The sequence below is a fragment of the Ovis canadensis genome, chromosome 10, assembly GCF_042477335.2.
Source record: "Ovis canadensis isolate MfBH-ARS-UI-01 breed Bighorn chromosome 10, ARS-UI_OviCan_v2, whole genome shotgun sequence".
NCBI lineage: Eukaryota > Metazoa > Chordata > Mammalia > Artiodactyla > Bovidae > Ovis > Ovis canadensis.
This window is the reverse complement of record NC_091254.1, coordinates 85,510,421-85,528,901: the sequence shown is the minus strand read 5'-3', so window position 1 is coordinate 85,528,901 and position 18,481 is coordinate 85,510,421. Positions and strand designations below refer to the sequence as shown.

The window sequence follows — 18,481 nt, the reverse complement described above, 5'->3', positions numbered from 1 at the left end:
AGAGGGAGAGGGTGGGATGATTTGGGAGAATGCCATTCTAACATGTATACTATCATGTGAATTGAATCGCCAGTCTATGTCTGACGCAGGATGCAGCATGCTTGGGGCTGGTGCATGGGGATGACCCAGAAAGATGTTATGGGGAGGGAGGTGGGAGGGGGGTTCATGTTTGGGAATGCATGTAAGAATTAAAGATTTTAAAATTTAAAAAATAAAAAACTAAAAAAAAAAAAAAAAAAACCAAAAAAAAAAAAACAAAAACAAACAAACAAACAAAAAAAGAATTCATTTGAATCAGTTCTGATGAGATGGATGAAACTGGAGCCGATTATACAGAGTGAAGTAAGCCAGAAAGAAAAACAGCAATACAGTATACTAACACATATATATGGAATTTAGGAAGATGGCAATGGCGACCCTGTATGCAAGACAGGGAAAGAGACACAGATGTGTATAACGGACTTTTGCTCTCAGAGGGAGAGGGAGAGGGTGGGATGATTTGGGAGAATGGCATTCTAACATGTATACTATCATGTAAGAATTGAATCGCCAGTCTATGTCTGACGCTGGGTGCAGCATGCTTGGGGCTGGTGCATGGGGATGACCCAGAGAGATGTTATGGGGAGGGAGGTGGGAGGGGGGTTCATGTTTGGGAACACATGTAAGAATTAAAGATATTAAAATTTAAAAAATAAAAAAATTTAAAAAATTAAAAAAAAAGGATGAGAGGAAAGTGAAAGTTATTCATGTCTGACTCTTTGCGACTCCATAGACTATATAGTCCATGGAATTCTCCAGGCCAGAATACTGGAGTGGGTAGCCTTTCCCTTCTCCAGGGGGATCTTCTCAACCCAGGAATCGAACTGGGGTCTCTTGCATTGCAGGTGGGTTCTTTACCAGCTGAGCTACAAGGGAAGCCCAAAAATACTGGAGTGGTTAGCCTATCCCTTCTCCAGGGGATCTTCTCAACCCAGGAATCAACTGGGGTCTCCCGATTGCAGGCAGATTCTTAACCAGCTGAGCTATGAGAGGAGGAGAACACATTTTAAATTTATTCTCTTTCCCTTTTCTATCTCTACATAGGATTTACAGCTTCTGAAGGATGGAGATCAAACTGTGATAGGAGACAGAGGAACCCCGCTGAGTGAAGGACAGAAAGCCCGGGTCAGCCTCGCCAGGTAAATGGGGTTTCAGTTGCCATCCTCCCCCTCCCCCTCCGCAGCTCCTAGTGGACATGAGCACACAGACCGGGCTCATTGGGTGGGCCTGTATGAAGCAGGGTCTTGGTTCTTTCCATGGACTCCTAGAATGAACCTGCAGTTGTTGGACACCATCATGATCAGAGATGAGACCCAGGGACTGTGAAGTGTCCTCTCCTGACGTCTGTCTATGTTTTCTAGAGCCGTGTATCAGGATGCAGACATCTACCTCCTGGATGATCCATTCAGTGCAGTGGATGCAGGTGTCAGCAGGCACTTGTTCGAAGAGTGAGTTTGCTCCTGTGTTTCTATCATCTCTTCTTTCCAGGAACCCTATAGAGATCAGGGAAGAGAGCTCAGGAAAGCCTTTGTGCTTCAGGAGACTCAGCTCACTCTGCCCTCATGCCTCTCCCTCCCCTCCCTTCCTTCCACAGAAAATCCATCGTAGAGAAATCTTGCATCATGATGAGGTCAAGAAAGGACAATACAGAAGGTGTTCCAGTGTGTGGAGACCAGTGGGGTCTGTGCTTCAGGGAGTGAGGGATAAATGGCAGATTCCCCCTGCTAATTGCAGTTGATGGATCCAGACCCCAGGAATAAGAAAGATGACATACAATTTTTAAGTCAGAGAACAGGACTTGGTAACCTGGTACTTGGCTGGCAGTTCTTTTCCACCATCATTTTTTTTCTTTTCTTTATTTATATTTTTAATTGAAGGATAATTGCTTTACAGTATTTTGTGGTTTTCTGTCATACATCAACAAGAATCAGCCATAGTTACATCCATGTCCCCTCCCTCCCAAACCTCCCTCCCAGCCTATTTATGCTTTGTCACCGAGCCCCTGTTTGAGTTCCTTGAGTCATAAAACAAATTCCCATTGGCCATCTATTTTACCTTTGGTAATCTCAGTTTCCATGCTATTCTCCATACGTCTCACCCTCTCCCTCCTTCCCTCACCCCCGTGTCCTTAGGTCTTTTCTATATGTCTGTTTCTCCATTGCTGTCCTGAACATAAATTCATCAGTACCATCTTTTTAGATTCCATGTATATGTATTAGCATACAATATTTATATTTCTCTTTCTGACTTAATTCACTCTGTATAATAGGCTCTAGGTCCGTCCATCTCATTAGAACTGACTTGAATGCATTCCTTTTTATGGCTGAGTAGTATTCCATTGTATATATGTACCACAGCTTCTTTATCTGTTAATCCTCCATCATTTTTTTAAGGCACGTGAGAAGCAAAGTTTTCAGTAGTGACTGGAAAGACCCTTGGTTTATGCTTATTACTCTGTAGGTTTGAAAATAGTTAGTAAAGTCTAGAGTTTAAGAATGATTTATTCTACATCAGAGTCTGTTCTCTAGGTCTGTAGATCTGGTTTTGTTTTGTAGATAGTTTCATTTTTGCAATATTTTATATGCCACATATTAATGGTATCATATGATATTTGTCTTTCTTTTTCTGACTTACTTCACTTAGTGTGATGATCTCCAGGTCCAACCATGTTTCTGAAAATGGTGTTCGTTCTTGCTTTCTTTATCCATTCAGCTGTCAGTTGACATTTAGGTTGTTCCCTTGTCTTGGGTGTTGTGAATAGTGCTTCTATGAGCATAGAGGTACATGTGTCCTTTTGTGGCTTTGTCTGGATATATGCCTAGGAGTGAGATTGCTAGATTATAGGGTAATCCTATTTTTAATTTTCTGAGGAACCACCAAACTGTTTTCCATACTGCCTCTACCAACTTACATTCCCACCAACAGTGTAGGAAAGCTTTACTTTCTTTGTATCCTTTCTAGCCATTGTTATTTTAATGATGGCCATTTTGACTGGTATGAAGTGGTACATCACTGTAGTTTTGATTTGCATTTCTCTAATAATTCATAATGTTGAACATCTTTTCATGTGCCTATTGGCCAGCTGTATATATATATATCCTTTGGGGAAATGTCTATTTAGTTCTTCTGCTAATTTTTCAGTTTGGTTGTTTGTTTTGTTTTTGTTATTGAATTGTATGAAATGTTTGTATATTTTGCAGATTACCCCCTTGTCCGTTGCATCATTTGGAAATATTTTCTCCCATTCTGTATGTTGTCTTTTTGTTTTCTGATGGTTTTCTTTGCTGTGCAAAAGCTTGTACATTTGATTAGGTCCCATTTGATTATTTTGTTTTCATTTCTATTGCCTTGGGAGACTAAGCTAAGAAAAAGTAGATGTTATTTATGACAGAGAATATTTTACCTGTGTTCTCTTCTAGAAGTTTTATGGTGTCATGTTTTAAGTTTAAGTCGTTAAGTCATTTTAAGCTTATATTTGTGGGTGGTGAGAGGTGTGTTCTAACTGCATTGATTTACAAGCCTGTGTCTCTGCCTTTGTGTCTTAGTCTCCTCTTCCTCTAAGCATCCCCATCAGATTAAATTAGGCCCAGAGTAATTAAGGGTAACAGTTACTTCTTTAAAGTCCCTGTTATGAAATTCTAAGGTACTAATGGCTAAGATGTCAACAAGTGAATTTTGACGGGACATGACTGATTTACAGCAGGTCCAGAATAACAAAGTAGAAACTTCAGCAGAGTCAGCAGATGTGTGAGGAGCTCTGACCTCTGGACACGAGGAGCTGGGATTCCACGTCAACTAAGCAGAGGTTGAACCTGCCCATATGAAAAACATGCTTAGTGCTGGCATGATGAGAGTTGTGGAGATAAATTTTGGTGATGACTGCACAGCAATGTGAATGTACTTAACGCCACTGAACTGTATGCTTAAAATGGCAGAAATGGTAAATTTCATGTTAGGTATATTTTACCACAGGATTTCCCTGGTAGCTCAGTGATAAGGAATCCACCTGCCAAGCAGGAGATGCAGGTTGGATTCCTGGGTTGGGAAGATCCCCTGGTGAAGGAAATGGCAGCCCACTCAAGTATTCTTGCTTGGAGAATCCCAGGAACAGAGGAATCGGGTGGGCTACAGTCCATGGGGTCACAAAGAGTCAGCAATAACTTAGGGACTGAACAACATCACCAACATATTTTACCACAATTAAAACCTGCATAGTAGAATCGAATCTTTCAGAACCTGAGGTAGCAGAGGAGCTGACACATGGCAGGGCCTCCAGCTCTAATCTGGCCCTCCTTTCCCATCCTCTTTTGATCCTGACTGGATGAATTTTCCCTTAGAGAAGTGCCTTGTGACTTGTCATGAGTTCAGTGACTGGGGCTAGTGCTGTGACAGGGATTCCCCACCCCTACCCTCCTGGCTTTATGAGTAGCTTAGGCTCCCTCTTCCCAGGACCCTGACCTGAAACTACAAATGGCTGTCACCCCACCTTATGTGAGGCTGCACAAGTTCCCCATCATTTCCTGAAGAGTTTCTGCTGGCCATCACATCTGTGTCATGGGGATGGAAGAGGGATGTATTCTGATTGCTGAGAATAGTGTGCTGATCACAGTAGTCCTCCCAAGTTCTTATTTGAGCACAGGAAGTATTTGTAAAGATTTCTTAAACATTTTGGGTTTAATGACTTGAAATGTACACTCGATGGAAGCAAGCTTGTTTAGATTGTTGCTTGCTAATCACAGCCACATTCTCTAGGGAAACCCAAAGTAGAGAGCATGAAGGCAGTTTATGTAATCTCTCAGCAGCAAGGTGAGAATGTTCTCTAGTTAGAAAGTTGGATAGAATAATATGCTATGAGTGATGGTTGGCATGTTGAAGCTTAGTAATGGGGTTATTGTTCAGTCGCTCAGTCGTGTCCAAGTCTTTGCGACCCATGAACTGCAGCTCACCAGGGAGTATTTTGTATTAGTAATGGGGATTGTTTTATATTACATGTGAATGAATTGCACTCTACCTTCTGCTAACAGTTTCCTTCAGTTGTGAATATACATCCACGTTTATTAAGGTTTTGTGAATTTACATCTATATGTTGCAGACATTGTGTGGGTCTGTCACCTACAGAAGGTTAGCGGCCTTCAGGGAACTGATGCAGTGTTACCTGTGTCTAACTTGGATTTTAACATGTTTCAGCCCCACATCAGCAGGCCCCTGCCTCCTGTGTCATCAGGTCTTCGGGTCTGTCCTGACCAGACTCCCACGCTGCTGTCTACACAGCTCACCCCCCTGCTCCAAGCCGTTCACAGACCCCCGCCAACCACGTTCAGGATGCGGCGCCAGGTCCTCAGACAGAGAACAGGCTTCTTTGCCGCCTGTGCCCACCAGCCTGTCCAGCTGTGCTAGCTTTGTGGGGGCCCTTTCTCACCCCTCCCTAGAGAAGGGAATGGCTACCCACTCCAGTATTCCTGCCTGGAGAACCCCATGGACAGAGGAGCCTGGCAGGCTACAGTCCATGGCGTCACAAAGAGTCAGACATGATTCAGCAACTGACACTATTATTTTCACTTTTTTCTCACCCCTGTCTGTCTGTATATTCTGGTCCCTCTGTCCCCAAGCTAGGAAACAGTGTGCCAGGGCACAGAAAGAAGGTGAAAAATGGGCCCTGCCATTCCCCCTGCTCCTCCAGTGGGTACCTGTGCCCCTTGTCTTCCCACAGCCCACAGAGGGCTGCACTTGACCATTTATGAGTACCCCCCGCCAAGCCCCCATAAGCTGTGAATGCAGGAAGGTGCCTCAGCCCAGCTTGTTCAGTCCCAGGACCCCCGCACCTGCTGTGTCTTCTTCTAGGGATGTTTCCCCAGAGAGCCTCAGGGCTCCTGTGTCTCCCCATCTAAGACAGCAGCCCCCCTTTCTTTTCCTTCACAGCACATGTCATGGCCTGAAAGGGCATTTTCTATACTCGTCCTGTGTGTCCCCATTTACATGGTATATAGTGTTGTCTCCTGTCTTGACCAGTGGGTGTATCCTTGGCATGTAGGACAGTGCCTGGCTCTTCAACAACCTCTGCTGACTGGATGAATGAAGGTGGGGACTCTCTTTTTTGTTTTATTTGGTACACATCCCTGTACCATTGGATGTATCCACTCTTAACGCAGTCCATTATAGAATTATACATAGTATTATACTTCCTGGTGTACTTCCAGACTGGTGTATTTCCATGCTTCTAGACTTCCCTGGTGGCTCAGATGGTAAAGCATCTGTCTACAATGTGGGAGACCCAGGTTCGATCCCTTGGTCAGGAAGATCCCCTAGAGAAGGAAATGGCAACACACTCCAGTACTCTTGCCTGGAAAATCCCATGGGTGGAGGATCCTGGTAGGCTAGAGTCCATGGGATCGCAGAGTCAGACATGACTGAGGGACTTCACTTTCATATGGTTATTATAAGATTAACCCAACCCTTACATAGGAATAACAGTTAAACAACTGACTATTGAATCAATCATTTTTGTGGCATGACTTGGAAATCTTTACTCTAAAAACTTGGAAAGTAGAGTGGCTTGGAGAAATAGCATTATATTTAATTAATTAATTTTTATTTATTTATTTAACTACATCAGGTCCTATTTGCAGCACACAGGATCTTCTTGCTTCATGTGGGATCTTCCGTTGCAACACACAGCCTCTCTAGCTGTGATGCACAGGCTCAGGCACTCTGAGGCATGGGGATATTAGTCCCCCCACCAGGCTGCCAGGGATCCAACCTGTGTCACCTGCATTGGCATGTGGATTCCCAACCACTGTTATCACCTGGGAAGTCCCCTAAAAAAGTCTGAAGTTTGTCACTTGTCTGATGTCATCACACATGTGAGAGGGACTGAGCTGCAGTCTGGTGCCTCCAGACTCTCCATCTAACTCACTCATAGGCTGAGCTCTGGCCCAGGTCCCTGAGATTTGCTCTACAAGGGGCTTGGGCTACCAGAGTACCTGCCTGGAGCCCTGCCCGTGGTCATTGGGGCCCTGGACCCACGCACTCACTTCCTTGGAGGGGCTGTAGACCCTCTGGGGTGAGACTGGGGCTGAGTCCCTAGGGGTCTGCCTTTAAAATGTAGAAGCAGTCTGGAGGGGTACTATGAAAACAAAAAACAAACAAACAAACAAACAAAAAACACTGAGGTTTGACTTCTGAGGAGGTCTTGGCTAAGAAAATTGTGTGTCCTCTAGCCTTGGGTGATTTTTCACTCTCATTAGGACTGTTTGGACTCTCATCTTTCAATTTCACATTTAGAAAGTTCTCAGTGCAAAAAAAAAAAAAAAAAATTACTTCCCGGATAGGACTGGAACCACTTCCTAGGGGTCTGCATTTAAAATGTAGCAGCAGAGAAACCTTTGTCAAAATTCAACATCCATTTATGATAAAAACTCTCCAGAAAGCAGGAATAGAAGGAACATACCTCAACATAATAAAAGCTGTATATGACAAACCCACAGCAAACATTATCCTCAATGGTGAAAAATTGAAAGCATTTCCCCTAAAGTCAGGAACAAGGCAAGGGTGCCCACTTTCACTACTACTATTCAACATAGTTTTGGAAGTTTTGACCACAGAAATCATAGCATAAAAGAAATAAAAAGAATCCCAATTGGAAAAGAAGAAGTAAAACTCTCACTGTTTGCAGATGACATGATCCTCTACATAGAAAACCCTAAAGACTCCACCAGAAAATTACTAGAACTAGTCAATGAATATGGTAAAGTTGCAGGATATAAAATCAACACACAGAAATCCCTTGCATTCCTATACACTAATGATGAGAAAGTAGAAAGAGAAATTAAGGAAACAATTCCATTCACCATTGCAATGAAAAGAATAAAACACTTAGGAATATATCTACCTAAAGAAACTAAAGACCTATATATAGAAAACTGTAAAACACTGGTGAAAGAAATCCAAGAGGACACTAATAGATGGAGAAATATACCATGTTCATGGATCGGAAGAATCAAGGTAGTGAAAATGAGTATACTACCCAAAGTAATCTATAGATTCAATGCAATCCCTATCAAGCTACCAACAGTATTTTTCGCAGAGCTAGAACAAATAATTATTTGTATGGAAATACAAAAAAACTCGAATAGCCAAAGCAATCTTGAGAAAGAAGAATGGAACTGGAGGAATCAACCTGCCTGACTTCAGGCTCTACTACAAAGCCATAGTCATCAAGACAGTATGGTACTGGCACAAAGACAGAAATATAGATCAGTGGAACAAAATAGAAAGCCCAGAGATAAATCCACGCACCTATGGACACCTTATCTTTGACAAAGGAGGCAAGAATATATAATGGAGTAAAGACAATCTCTTTACCAAGTGACGCTTGGAAAACTGGTCAACCACTTGTAAAAGAATGAAACTAGAAAATTTACTAACACCATACACAAAAATAAACTCAAAATGGATTAAAGATCTAAACATAAGACCAGAAACTATAAAACTCCTAGAGGAGAACATAGGCAAAACACTCTCCGACATAAATCACAGCATGATCCTCTATGACCCACCTCCGAGAATATTGGAAATAGAAGCAAAAATAATCAAATGGGACCTAATTAAAATTAACAGCCTCTGCACAACAAAGGAAACAATAAGCAAGGTGAAAAGACAGCTTTCAGAATGGGAGAAAATAATAGCGAATGAAGCAACTGACAAAGAATTAATTTCAAAAATATACAAGCAACTCCTGCAGCTCAATTCCAGAAAAATAACTGACCCAACCAAAAAATGAGCCAAAGAACTAAACAGACATTTCTCCAAAGAAGACATACAGATGGCTAACAAACACATGAAAAGATGTTCAACATCACTCATTATCAGAGAAATGCAAATCAAAACCACAATGAGGTACCATTTCACACCAATCAGAATGGCTGTGATCCAAAAGTCTACAAGCAATAAATGCTGGAGAGGGTGTGGAGAAAAGGGAACCCTCTTACACTGTTGGTGGGAATGCAAACTAGTACAGCCCCTATGGAGAACAGTGTGGAGATTCCTTAAACAACTGGAAATAGAACTGCCATATGACCCAGTAATCCCACTGCTAGGCATACACACCAAGGAAACCAGAATTGAAAGAGACACGTGTACCCCAATATTCATCACAGCGCTGTTTATAATAGCCAGGACGTGGAAGCAACCTAGATGTCCATCAGCAGATGAATGGATAAGAAAGCTGTGGTACATATACACAATGGAGTATTACTCAGCCATTAAAAAGAATACATTTGAATAGGTTCTAATGAGGTGGATGAAACTGGAGCCTATTATACAGAGTGAAGACAGCCAGAAAGAAAAACACCAGTACAGTATACTGACACATATATATGGAATTTAGAAAGATGGTAACGATAACCCTGTATGTGAGACAGCAGAAGAGACACAAATGTATGGAACAATCTTTTGGACTCTGTGGGAGATGGAGAGGATGGGATGATTTGGGAGAATGGCATTGAAATATGTATAATATCATATGTGAAATGAATCACCAGTCCAGGTTTGATGCATGATACAGGATGCTCGGGGCTGGTGCACTGGGATGACCCAGAGGGATGGTACGGGGAGGGAGGTGGGAGGAGGGTTCAGGATGGGGAACATGTGTACACCCATGGCTGATTCATGTTGATGTATGGCAAAACCAATACAATATTGTAAAGTAACTAACCTCCAATTAAAATAAATAAATTTATATTAAAAAATAAAAAATAAGTAAAATGTAGCAGCAGTTTTTTTATTGTAGAAAAGAAATTAAAGCTGCTGTTGGATGATTCCTGCTGTAATTTGGATTCCGTTCTTTCGTTTTCATGTTTGGAAGGTGTTCAGCCCTAGTGAAAAAAGACTTGCTTCCTGGATGGGACTGGGAATGTTGTAGAGACCGATGGAAGCCACGCTGGCATTAATTTTATGTCTAGTACTATTTTGGAAGAAGTATCTAGAAAATACACTCTGGCAAAAGTTACCAAGAATCTACTTTTTGTTTGAGTATGTACATCATTAATCATGAATAATCATCTAGAAAACTGCCTAAGATAAATGTACACATTTTTATATGACATGGATTCCTTTTTTCCATTCCTACATAGAGATAAAAGTGTTTTAGTTCAGTCAAGTTTTAGAATTCCAGTATTAGTTGTTTTTCTTTATGAAACATGTAAATGGGTTAAGCTGAGTTTTAGGCAAAAAAGCCTTAGCTGTTAGTGCCTTCTTCACGGGATTGCTTTTTAGAATTTTTTAGTGTAACTGTTGTTTAAAGTTTGCTGCTGATGACTGTGAGGACCTAGTCAGATTTATTGATTTATGTTTATTCAGCTTGTATTATTGACTTGGTATTTAAACTACAGATCTTTGCTGTGTTGTCTTTGTCTCATGTTTACAAAATATGTTCCCAATTTGGAGCAGCCCCATTAATCTGCTTTTGTATACTGTACATTTTACATTTGTAGATGTATTTGTCAAGTCTTGAGGGAGAAGATCACAATCTTAGTGACGCATCAGTGGCAGTACCTGAAAGCTGCAAGTTGGATTCTGATATTGAAAGGTGTAAGTAATTTCTAGATGCCTGTGGAACTTGCTAGCACTCAGGTGTGCTGAAAGCCAGGCCTCTCAGCAGGTCACTCTCCTTGGGTTCATGGTAAACACCTTCTTCTCCCTCAGTTTTACAGCTCCTTCTTCTCAAACGTGGTGTTCATGCCTCTGGTGATGAATCCAAAGACCTGTAGAAATGTCGCTACTATACTCTGAGCCACATAAACCCTAAAGTATATAAAAGTGCTACCACAGGGTTACTGAGTCATCACTGTTCTTGTGAAATTTGTTAAGGATAATGATGCTATTTTATATAAAACTTTTTGTTTTCCCCTTCCAGGATTTAAGTCAAAGTATATTATTTAGAAATTAGAGATACTAAGACCTATTTGTAACCATGTAATTGTCATATGCAGTTTGCTAAAGAGCATCTTCCATTAACACCAGAAGCGAGGCTGAGTATCTGAGCACCCAGGTCAGAGACACCCACTCTGCTGTGTCCCCAGTTGCTGGTCTCACTGTCTCTTTCCATGCCTGATATGTGTGGGAGCCTGTGCAGCAGGACGATAAAGCTCTACCTTATGGGGCTCCTGTTCTTATGGGGACAAATGTGACAGAGAGGGGTGGAGCTGACATCCTGGCTACTTGCTTAAAGAGCTGGTGCCTCACGTGGCCTGAGTGACATGAAGGTGGGGGCCATGCAATCACCTGGGGTAGGCAGATCTGAGGCAGGGGGTCCTAAGGAGGGAGCTGACCTGGCAGGTTGGAGGAACAACAGGAAGACCAGTGTGTTTGGGGAGAGTGAGCAGGGGGATGTGGAGGGAGCTGGTCTCTGAGCACTGGGCAGCGGGTGGAAGTGGGATGGAAGTCTTGGACAGTCCAGAGCAGAGCAGTGATATGGTCTGATGTGGGATTTGAAAGATTCCTTGCTATTCATCTGGTCCCATTCGCAGAAGGGAGAGGATGGCTGTCCTTTTGAAATTGTCAGTACTTGCTTTCAGAGTGCAGTAGCAACCTTTATACCCACCAGTCGTTTCCTTCTGCATCTTACAGATGTGAAGTGGAAAATGGTAATTTCATTTAAAAGGTGCATGAATTTTGCCTTCCAAGTGAAATAACACAATGTATCCTGAATAATTTTCCAGTTCTGTGGTGTCAGATGGTGCCCAAAGTCTTCACTGAGTTTCTCCCAGGGGCCACCTCAGGGGATAGGGTGAGAGGGGGTCCAGTGAGGGTCCTGGGCCTTCTTCCCCCTGACTTGTCTTAACCAGAGCTGCTCTCATTTTGTGAATTTTTCATTTTAGGGTTTTTTATAATATTTTGTTTGCCCCTGACTAAATCAGCTGAGTCTTGTTTCATGGGGTGAGAAAATTGTGACAATATCTGCATATTATTTTATATGACTTTGTAAGGGAGGGAAACTGTGCAAGGATGTGTCACACGTGTTCAAAGAAAATGATTAGATTGGCTGTAGCTTAAACAGAGGCCTGATTTGGGGAAGCCTCGTTGGCTGCTTGTGGTTGGTTGTTCCTAAGTCTTTTTCTTGGGTCTGGGTGCACTGATTGTGGCTTAGATTTTGGTTTGCTGGCTGCCAAGGCATTAGCGCCACCCCAATCTCATGGCCTCCTTGTTTAGTTGCTTCAACAGGTGGAATATTGAATTTTCAGTTGGGAACTTCCTGCATTTGTGGGGAAGCTATACTATACTGTGAAGATGCAGCTCCTGGGTTCTCTGTCCAGGGCTGGTTCCTACATGTCCTGTCCCAGCTGAGCGCATGATACTATGAAAATGACAGTGGTCAGTGAAGTTTTGATGAATGACTGTTACCTCTGTAGTTGTGTCAGTATTTTTCTTTCCTGGAATATCCTCCCCAGTTAATTTTTTTAAAAATTCTGCTTCTCACATGAGGTGTCTCTCAGTTCTCATGTTGTCTAAAAAGACAGTGCTGATCCTCTCACCCACCTCTGTACTTCTTGCTTCCCTAAGTGCCCACGGTAGTTATGTCAGTGGCCTCCATTCTTAACACATCATCACACATTTCTTTCATATCCCTCAGAACCTAACACAGGGTTTAGCAGAGAATAATATGTTCTGTTCTGTGTAGAGTTGAACTGCATTAGATTTGTCAACCACAATGTCAGACCCAAGGATCATTTTCTTAGGAAAATCAAAATTTATGACCAGTTAACTTTAGTTGATTAGTGTTCAGATTATATTACTATTATCTAATGCAAATATATTCCTCTTAAATTCTTTATTTTAGGGCACAATAGTACAATATGGGACTTACATTGGGCTCCTGGAATCTGGGGTAGATTTTGATTTCCTTTTAAAGAGGAATGAGGAAGAACCATCTCCAGATCTGGAATCTTCTACCCTGAAGAATCAGTCCAGACCCTTGATGAGAGGTGCTGCTCCAGAGCTCCAAGATGTGAGTTTCTCGTCCTGGAACATGCCACTGTATGTCTGCTCTTGGTAGACTTATGGAGCTTCAGTCTGTTCCACTGGTGACATCTTCATTTGTCCTAAAGTAGATCCTAAGAGTCCAAGGCCCTGTTCCGTGGAACTGGTAGAATTAGAAGAACATGACGGGAGCAAGCCTGCTTGTGGTTCTCCTTCGGGTGTAGAATAGAGGATCTTATGGGGATCAGTAGAGGGTGCACTGCTATGACTTCCTGGGTGTATGTGACTCACCATGATATGTGAACTCTTTCATTTACTGTAGTTACATACTACTCACTGTGGTGGCCCCCAGCTTCCCTTATGCATCCAGAGGCTTAATGTGAAGGCCCCTTAGACTGAGTCCTGATGTCGCCACATTAAATCAGCTACTTTTCCTATATGTTGGAATGTTCTGGCACTGCAGGTGACTGATAGTAGTATTTTGCCTCATCTTCAGATGGTTTATGATGGATCAGAGGTAGCCTGTGCAAAGAACCTGACAAACAGCAGACTTTGGAGTTAGTACCCATCTTCCTTTCTTATCTTTTAAGACTGAGAACCACATCTAATTCACCTTGAATCCCAATGGTCAGGGATTCAAGGTGGATTAGACATCATCAAGCTGAGGACATGCTGGGCTGCTGTGACTCTATAATGCATTCTAAGTCCTTCAGACAGAAATGCAGAAATGCACTAGATCTCCCTTAAAAACATGCATAGGTGTTCTTCAGTATCCAAACTCTGGATGATTTTGATAAGCATTTGGATTAATTCCTCAGTTTCAAAACTCAGGAATCACTTTCTGAAATTTAGGAATCAAACAGATTCAGATGATATGCTTGTCTCTTACTATCCAAACCCATTTTACTCAAATTCACCCTGTGACCTCAGTTTACTGTATTTAGCTAGTATTTTGAACCACAAGTATGCTGTATGTTTCATGTTTCTATGATTGAGTGACACAAATTATCTAGAAGGATACTTAAGCTTCATATCATTTTGTGTATTATTTTGGAACAAGCTTCTGCTGAGAGTCATGACTGACTTTAAGCAAAGCCACCCAACAGTGAGTAACCTTGTACAAATGATACTTTCTTATTTGTAACGGATTCTTAGGAGCGGGATGGCTGGGTCTAAGGGTAAATACACACATGGTATGGCCAGATATTCCCACACTCCTCTCCATAGGAGACGGACCATCTTGCACTTCTACTAGTGTATGAGATATGTCTGTCTCCCCACAGCTTTGCTGTGGAGGGCTTTGTTGAACTTTTCACATTCGGGGGTTCTCTATTTAAAATTTTGTCTCTCACTGCCATTTTTCCCTCCCAGACTGAGAATATAGAGGTCACACTTCCTTTAGAGGACCGTTTGGAAGGGAAAGTTGGTATTAAGACCTACAACGATTACTTCACAGCCGGTGCTCAATGGTTTATCCTCATTTTCCTTATTCTAGTGAACATCGCAGCTCAGGTAAATAAGGACATTTATTTTGGTGTGTGCCCTCAGCTTGGTATTTACATATTTATACTGTATTTATGTTATCATTATTTTTAATATGTATATGAAAATTTTTATCTCAAAGAACTGGCTCATGCAGTTGTGGGATCTTGCTGGGTGAATGTGAAATCAGAAAGGCAGGCCTGAAGACTGGAACTTCAGGCAGAAGCTGACCCTGCTATCTTGAGGCAGAATTTCTTCTTCCTCCAAGAAGCCTCAGGTTTTGCTCTTAGGGCCTTTGACTGACTGGATGAGGACACCACAGTGTTGCGTGTGATCTCCTCTACTGAAGTTCTGATGATGGATGTGAGCCACATCCACAAACTACCTTCACGGCAACATCTAGACGAGTGTTTGGCTGAATCATTGGACACTGGCCTGCCCAAGCTGACACAGACAGTTGACCATCACAGTACCTGTCAAATGTTTTTTTTCTGGGAAAAATCCCCATATTTGCACTATGAGTATTGCACTTGGCAGTTCACTTGTGTTCGCTTTGAAATACGTTATCTGTGGGGAGCGAAATAAATGAAGCTTATCGGTATTATGTACATGATAGAGAACTTCCAGGGAAAAAAGAATATCTTTTAAAGAGTTTAAAATGTAAGATGCCCTTCCCTGACCTGTAGCCATCTGACGTGTGGGGCTTGACACAGACCTGGGCTGAAAGGACCATCTCTGTTTTCTGGAGCCTTTCCATCCCCTATCCTATTGAGCGGGGTGTGAGGCTCAGTGATGTCAGTGTGTGAGTGACTGTTGTTTCCTGCTCCAGGTTGCCTACGTCCTGCAGGACTGGTGGCTTGCATACTGGTGAGTGATTCCTGATCTGACCCAAAGTGCTGTGAAATCTGCATGAAACCTAACTTTCCAACAGTCAGGGGGAGAAAGGAGATGCTTGTTCAGCCTCCTCTTCTGACCCTCACATAGTTTCCCTGAAGAAAAAGTAAAGTTCCTGCTGGTGGAGTGTGACACTCCCATTGTCTCTCCCCATGTCTGACCCTCAGCAGCTTCCTCATAGATGATTTTGAGAACTGAAGGTTGTGATTCAAGTTGAATCTTTATAAGGTAGATGGACACAGAACCCTGTGAACTGGGAGCCATTTTTCTAGCATAAAATACATTACTCAAATTGAGATTTTTTTTTTTTGTATTTGAATACATTCTGTCTGAAGCATAATATTTTTTTCTTCCCTGTTCCACAGGGCGAATTTACAAACTGCCCTGTATTTGGGGGTATATGGAAAAGGAGAGACAATTGTGATGCTTGATCTGAACTGGTATTTAGGCGCCTATTCAGGTAAAGTTGAATTCTCCGGTCTCTTATATGAGAGTCTGAGGTGCTTACAAGGAGCCTGTGTGAGCATCTAGGGCTTCCAGGCACAATTCAGTAATGTCTCAACAGATTTAAAAGTTTGATTTGCATTTGCTCTGTGAATTAACTAGAACAATTATCTCTAAAATCTAGGAGAAAGAAGTTGAATGGAGATTCTTGATTTACTGTGCACTGGATTTTGGTAGTTAAACCAGGATTGTACATTCAGAAAATCAGCCACTGTAAATACATGGCATTGTCTATTCTAATAGGTTGGTTTAGCTAAATCTTATATTGTTATATGGATGGGCAATGGGATTAGAAACAGATCCCTACTCTGTGGTTCAGATTGTCCCAATTCTGTCTGAATAAGCTCTGGCTTTTATTGATCTTAGTTAAGTCGCTTGGTCAGTCGCGTCCGACTCTGTGCAACCCCATAGACAGCAGCCCACCAGGCTCCTCCGTCCATGGGATTCTCCAGGCAAGAGTACTGGAGTGGGTTGCCATTTCCTTCTCCAGGGGATCTTCCTGACCCAGGGATCAAACCCAGGTCTCCCGCATTGCAGGCAGACGCTTTAACCTCTGAGCCACCAGGGAAGCCATGCAGGTATGCAAAGTCCCCTTCACCACACTGCTCATCTCTTGGGCATCACTAATTACTTGAGAAGCTAAGCAGGGGGAATCCAGCATCTGGGGATAGATTCCTTCTCTTTCTTTCCTTGAGTTCACAGTGTTATCTTATCTCCAGCTGTGTGATTAATTTAACATGTGACTAATATTAACATGACTCACTGTATTCATAAGAGCTTAGAATATATATATTATATAGTGTTTAAAGGATGTCTTCATCTAAAATTTTAAAAATCTTTTTATCCATTCATTTGTTGATGGACATTTAGATTGCTACCATGTCCTGGCTATTATAAATATTTGCTACTATGAACATTGGGGCATAATAATAAATAATAATAATATTAACTAATTAATTTTTAAATTATAAATAAAAATAATAAAATAATTTTATATTGGATTATAAATGATTGGGCTTCACTGGTGGCTCAGATGGTGAAGAATCTGCCTACAGTGCAGGAAACCTGGGTTCGATCCCTGGAGAAGGGAATGGCAACCAACTCCAGTATTCTTGCTTGTGGTATCCCATGGACTGAGGAGCCTGATGGGCTATGGTCCATAGGGTTGCAAAGAGTTGGACATGACTGAAGTGACTTAGCATGCACACATAGATGTTTAACAATGTTGTGATAGTTTCAGGTGGACAACAAAGACACTCAGCCATACATATATGTGTATTCACTCTCCTCCAAATCCCTTCCCCACCCCGCATCCAGGCTACCATGTAACTGAGCAGAGTTTCCTGTGCTATACAGTAGGTTCTTATTGGTTACCCACTTTAAATACAGAAGAGTGTGCATGTTGATCCCAAACTCCCCAACTGCCTCTTCCCCCTTCTTCTTTCCCCTGACAACCATGATTTCATTCTCTAAGTCTGTCAGTACATTTCTGTTACAGAAATACATTCATTTGTATAATTTCTCTTTAGATTCCACCTATAAGGGATGTTTTACAATATTTCTCCTTCCCTGACTTACTTCATTCAGCCTGACAATCTCTAGGCCCACCCATGTTGTGGCAAATGGCATTATTTCATTCTGTTTTAATGGCCGTGTAGTAGTCCATTGTATGTATGTACCGCCTCTTCTTTGCCCATTCCTGTCAATGGTTATTTCGGTTGCTTTCACATGTTAGCTGTTGTAAACAGTGCTGCAATGAACACTGGGGTGCATATATCCCAGTATGTATCCTTTTGGACCATGTTTTTCTCTGGGTATATGTCCAGAAATGGGGCTCCTGGACTACCAGGGTCATATGGTAGTTCTATATTTAGTTTGTAAAGAACCTCCGTACTGTTCTCCATAGTAGCTATATCAATCTACATTCCCACCATAGTACAAGAGAGTTCCCTTCTGTCTACAGCCTTTCAAGCATTTATTGTAAGATTCTTTGCTGATGGCCATTCTGATTGGTATGAGGTGATACCTCATTGTACTTTTGATCTGCATTTCTCTAATAATTAGTGATGTCAACTATTTTTTTCATGTTGACCATCTGTATGTTTTCTTTGGAGAAATATCTATGTCTTCCACTCATTTTTTGACTGGATTGTTTGTTTTTTTGATATTGAGCTGCATAAGCTGTTTGTATATTTTGAAGGTTAATCCTTTGTCAGTTGCTTAGTTTGCAGTTATTTTCTCCCATTCTGAGGATTGTCTTTTCGTCTCTTTTATGGTACCTATATATAATGGAATATTACTCAACTACAAAAAAAGAATGAAATTGGCTCATTTGTAGAGACATGGGTGGACATAGAGTCTGTTATACAGAGCGAAGTAAGTCAGAAAGAAAAGCAAAAAAATGCATATATTAACACAGATATGTGAACTCTAGAAAAATGGTATGGATGAACCTAATTGCAGGAATAGAGATAGTGATGTAGAGAATGTAGGTATGGAAACATGTGGGGGAGGTATAGGAGATGAATGGACAGGTTAGGAGTATACACTACCATACACTAGATAGTGAGTGGGAACTTGCTGGATA

General features: G+C 41.8%; 1 protein-coding gene across 2 annotated transcripts in view; it reads left to right on the top strand.

Annotated features, from left to right (window-relative positions):
- LOC138446671 (ATP-binding cassette sub-family C member 4-like) overlaps window positions 1-18,481 on the top strand; it is a 174,667-nt gene that overhangs the window by 64,651 nt on the left and 91,535 nt on the right. For both annotated transcript variants that reach the window (XM_069601903.1, XM_069601902.1), the window contains 7 exons: window positions 1,084-1,178; window positions 1,401-1,487; window positions 10,530-10,626; window positions 12,875-13,042; window positions 14,386-14,526; window positions 15,326-15,363; window positions 15,756-15,850. In XM_069601903.1, the coding sequence (XP_069458004.1) occupies window positions 1,084-1,178; window positions 1,401-1,487; window positions 10,530-10,626; window positions 12,875-13,042; window positions 14,386-14,526; window positions 15,326-15,363; window positions 15,756-15,850 (721 nt within the window). The remainder of the gene's footprint in view (window positions 1-1,083; window positions 1,179-1,400; window positions 1,488-10,529; window positions 10,627-12,874; window positions 13,043-14,385; window positions 14,527-15,325; window positions 15,364-15,755; window positions 15,851-18,481) is intronic.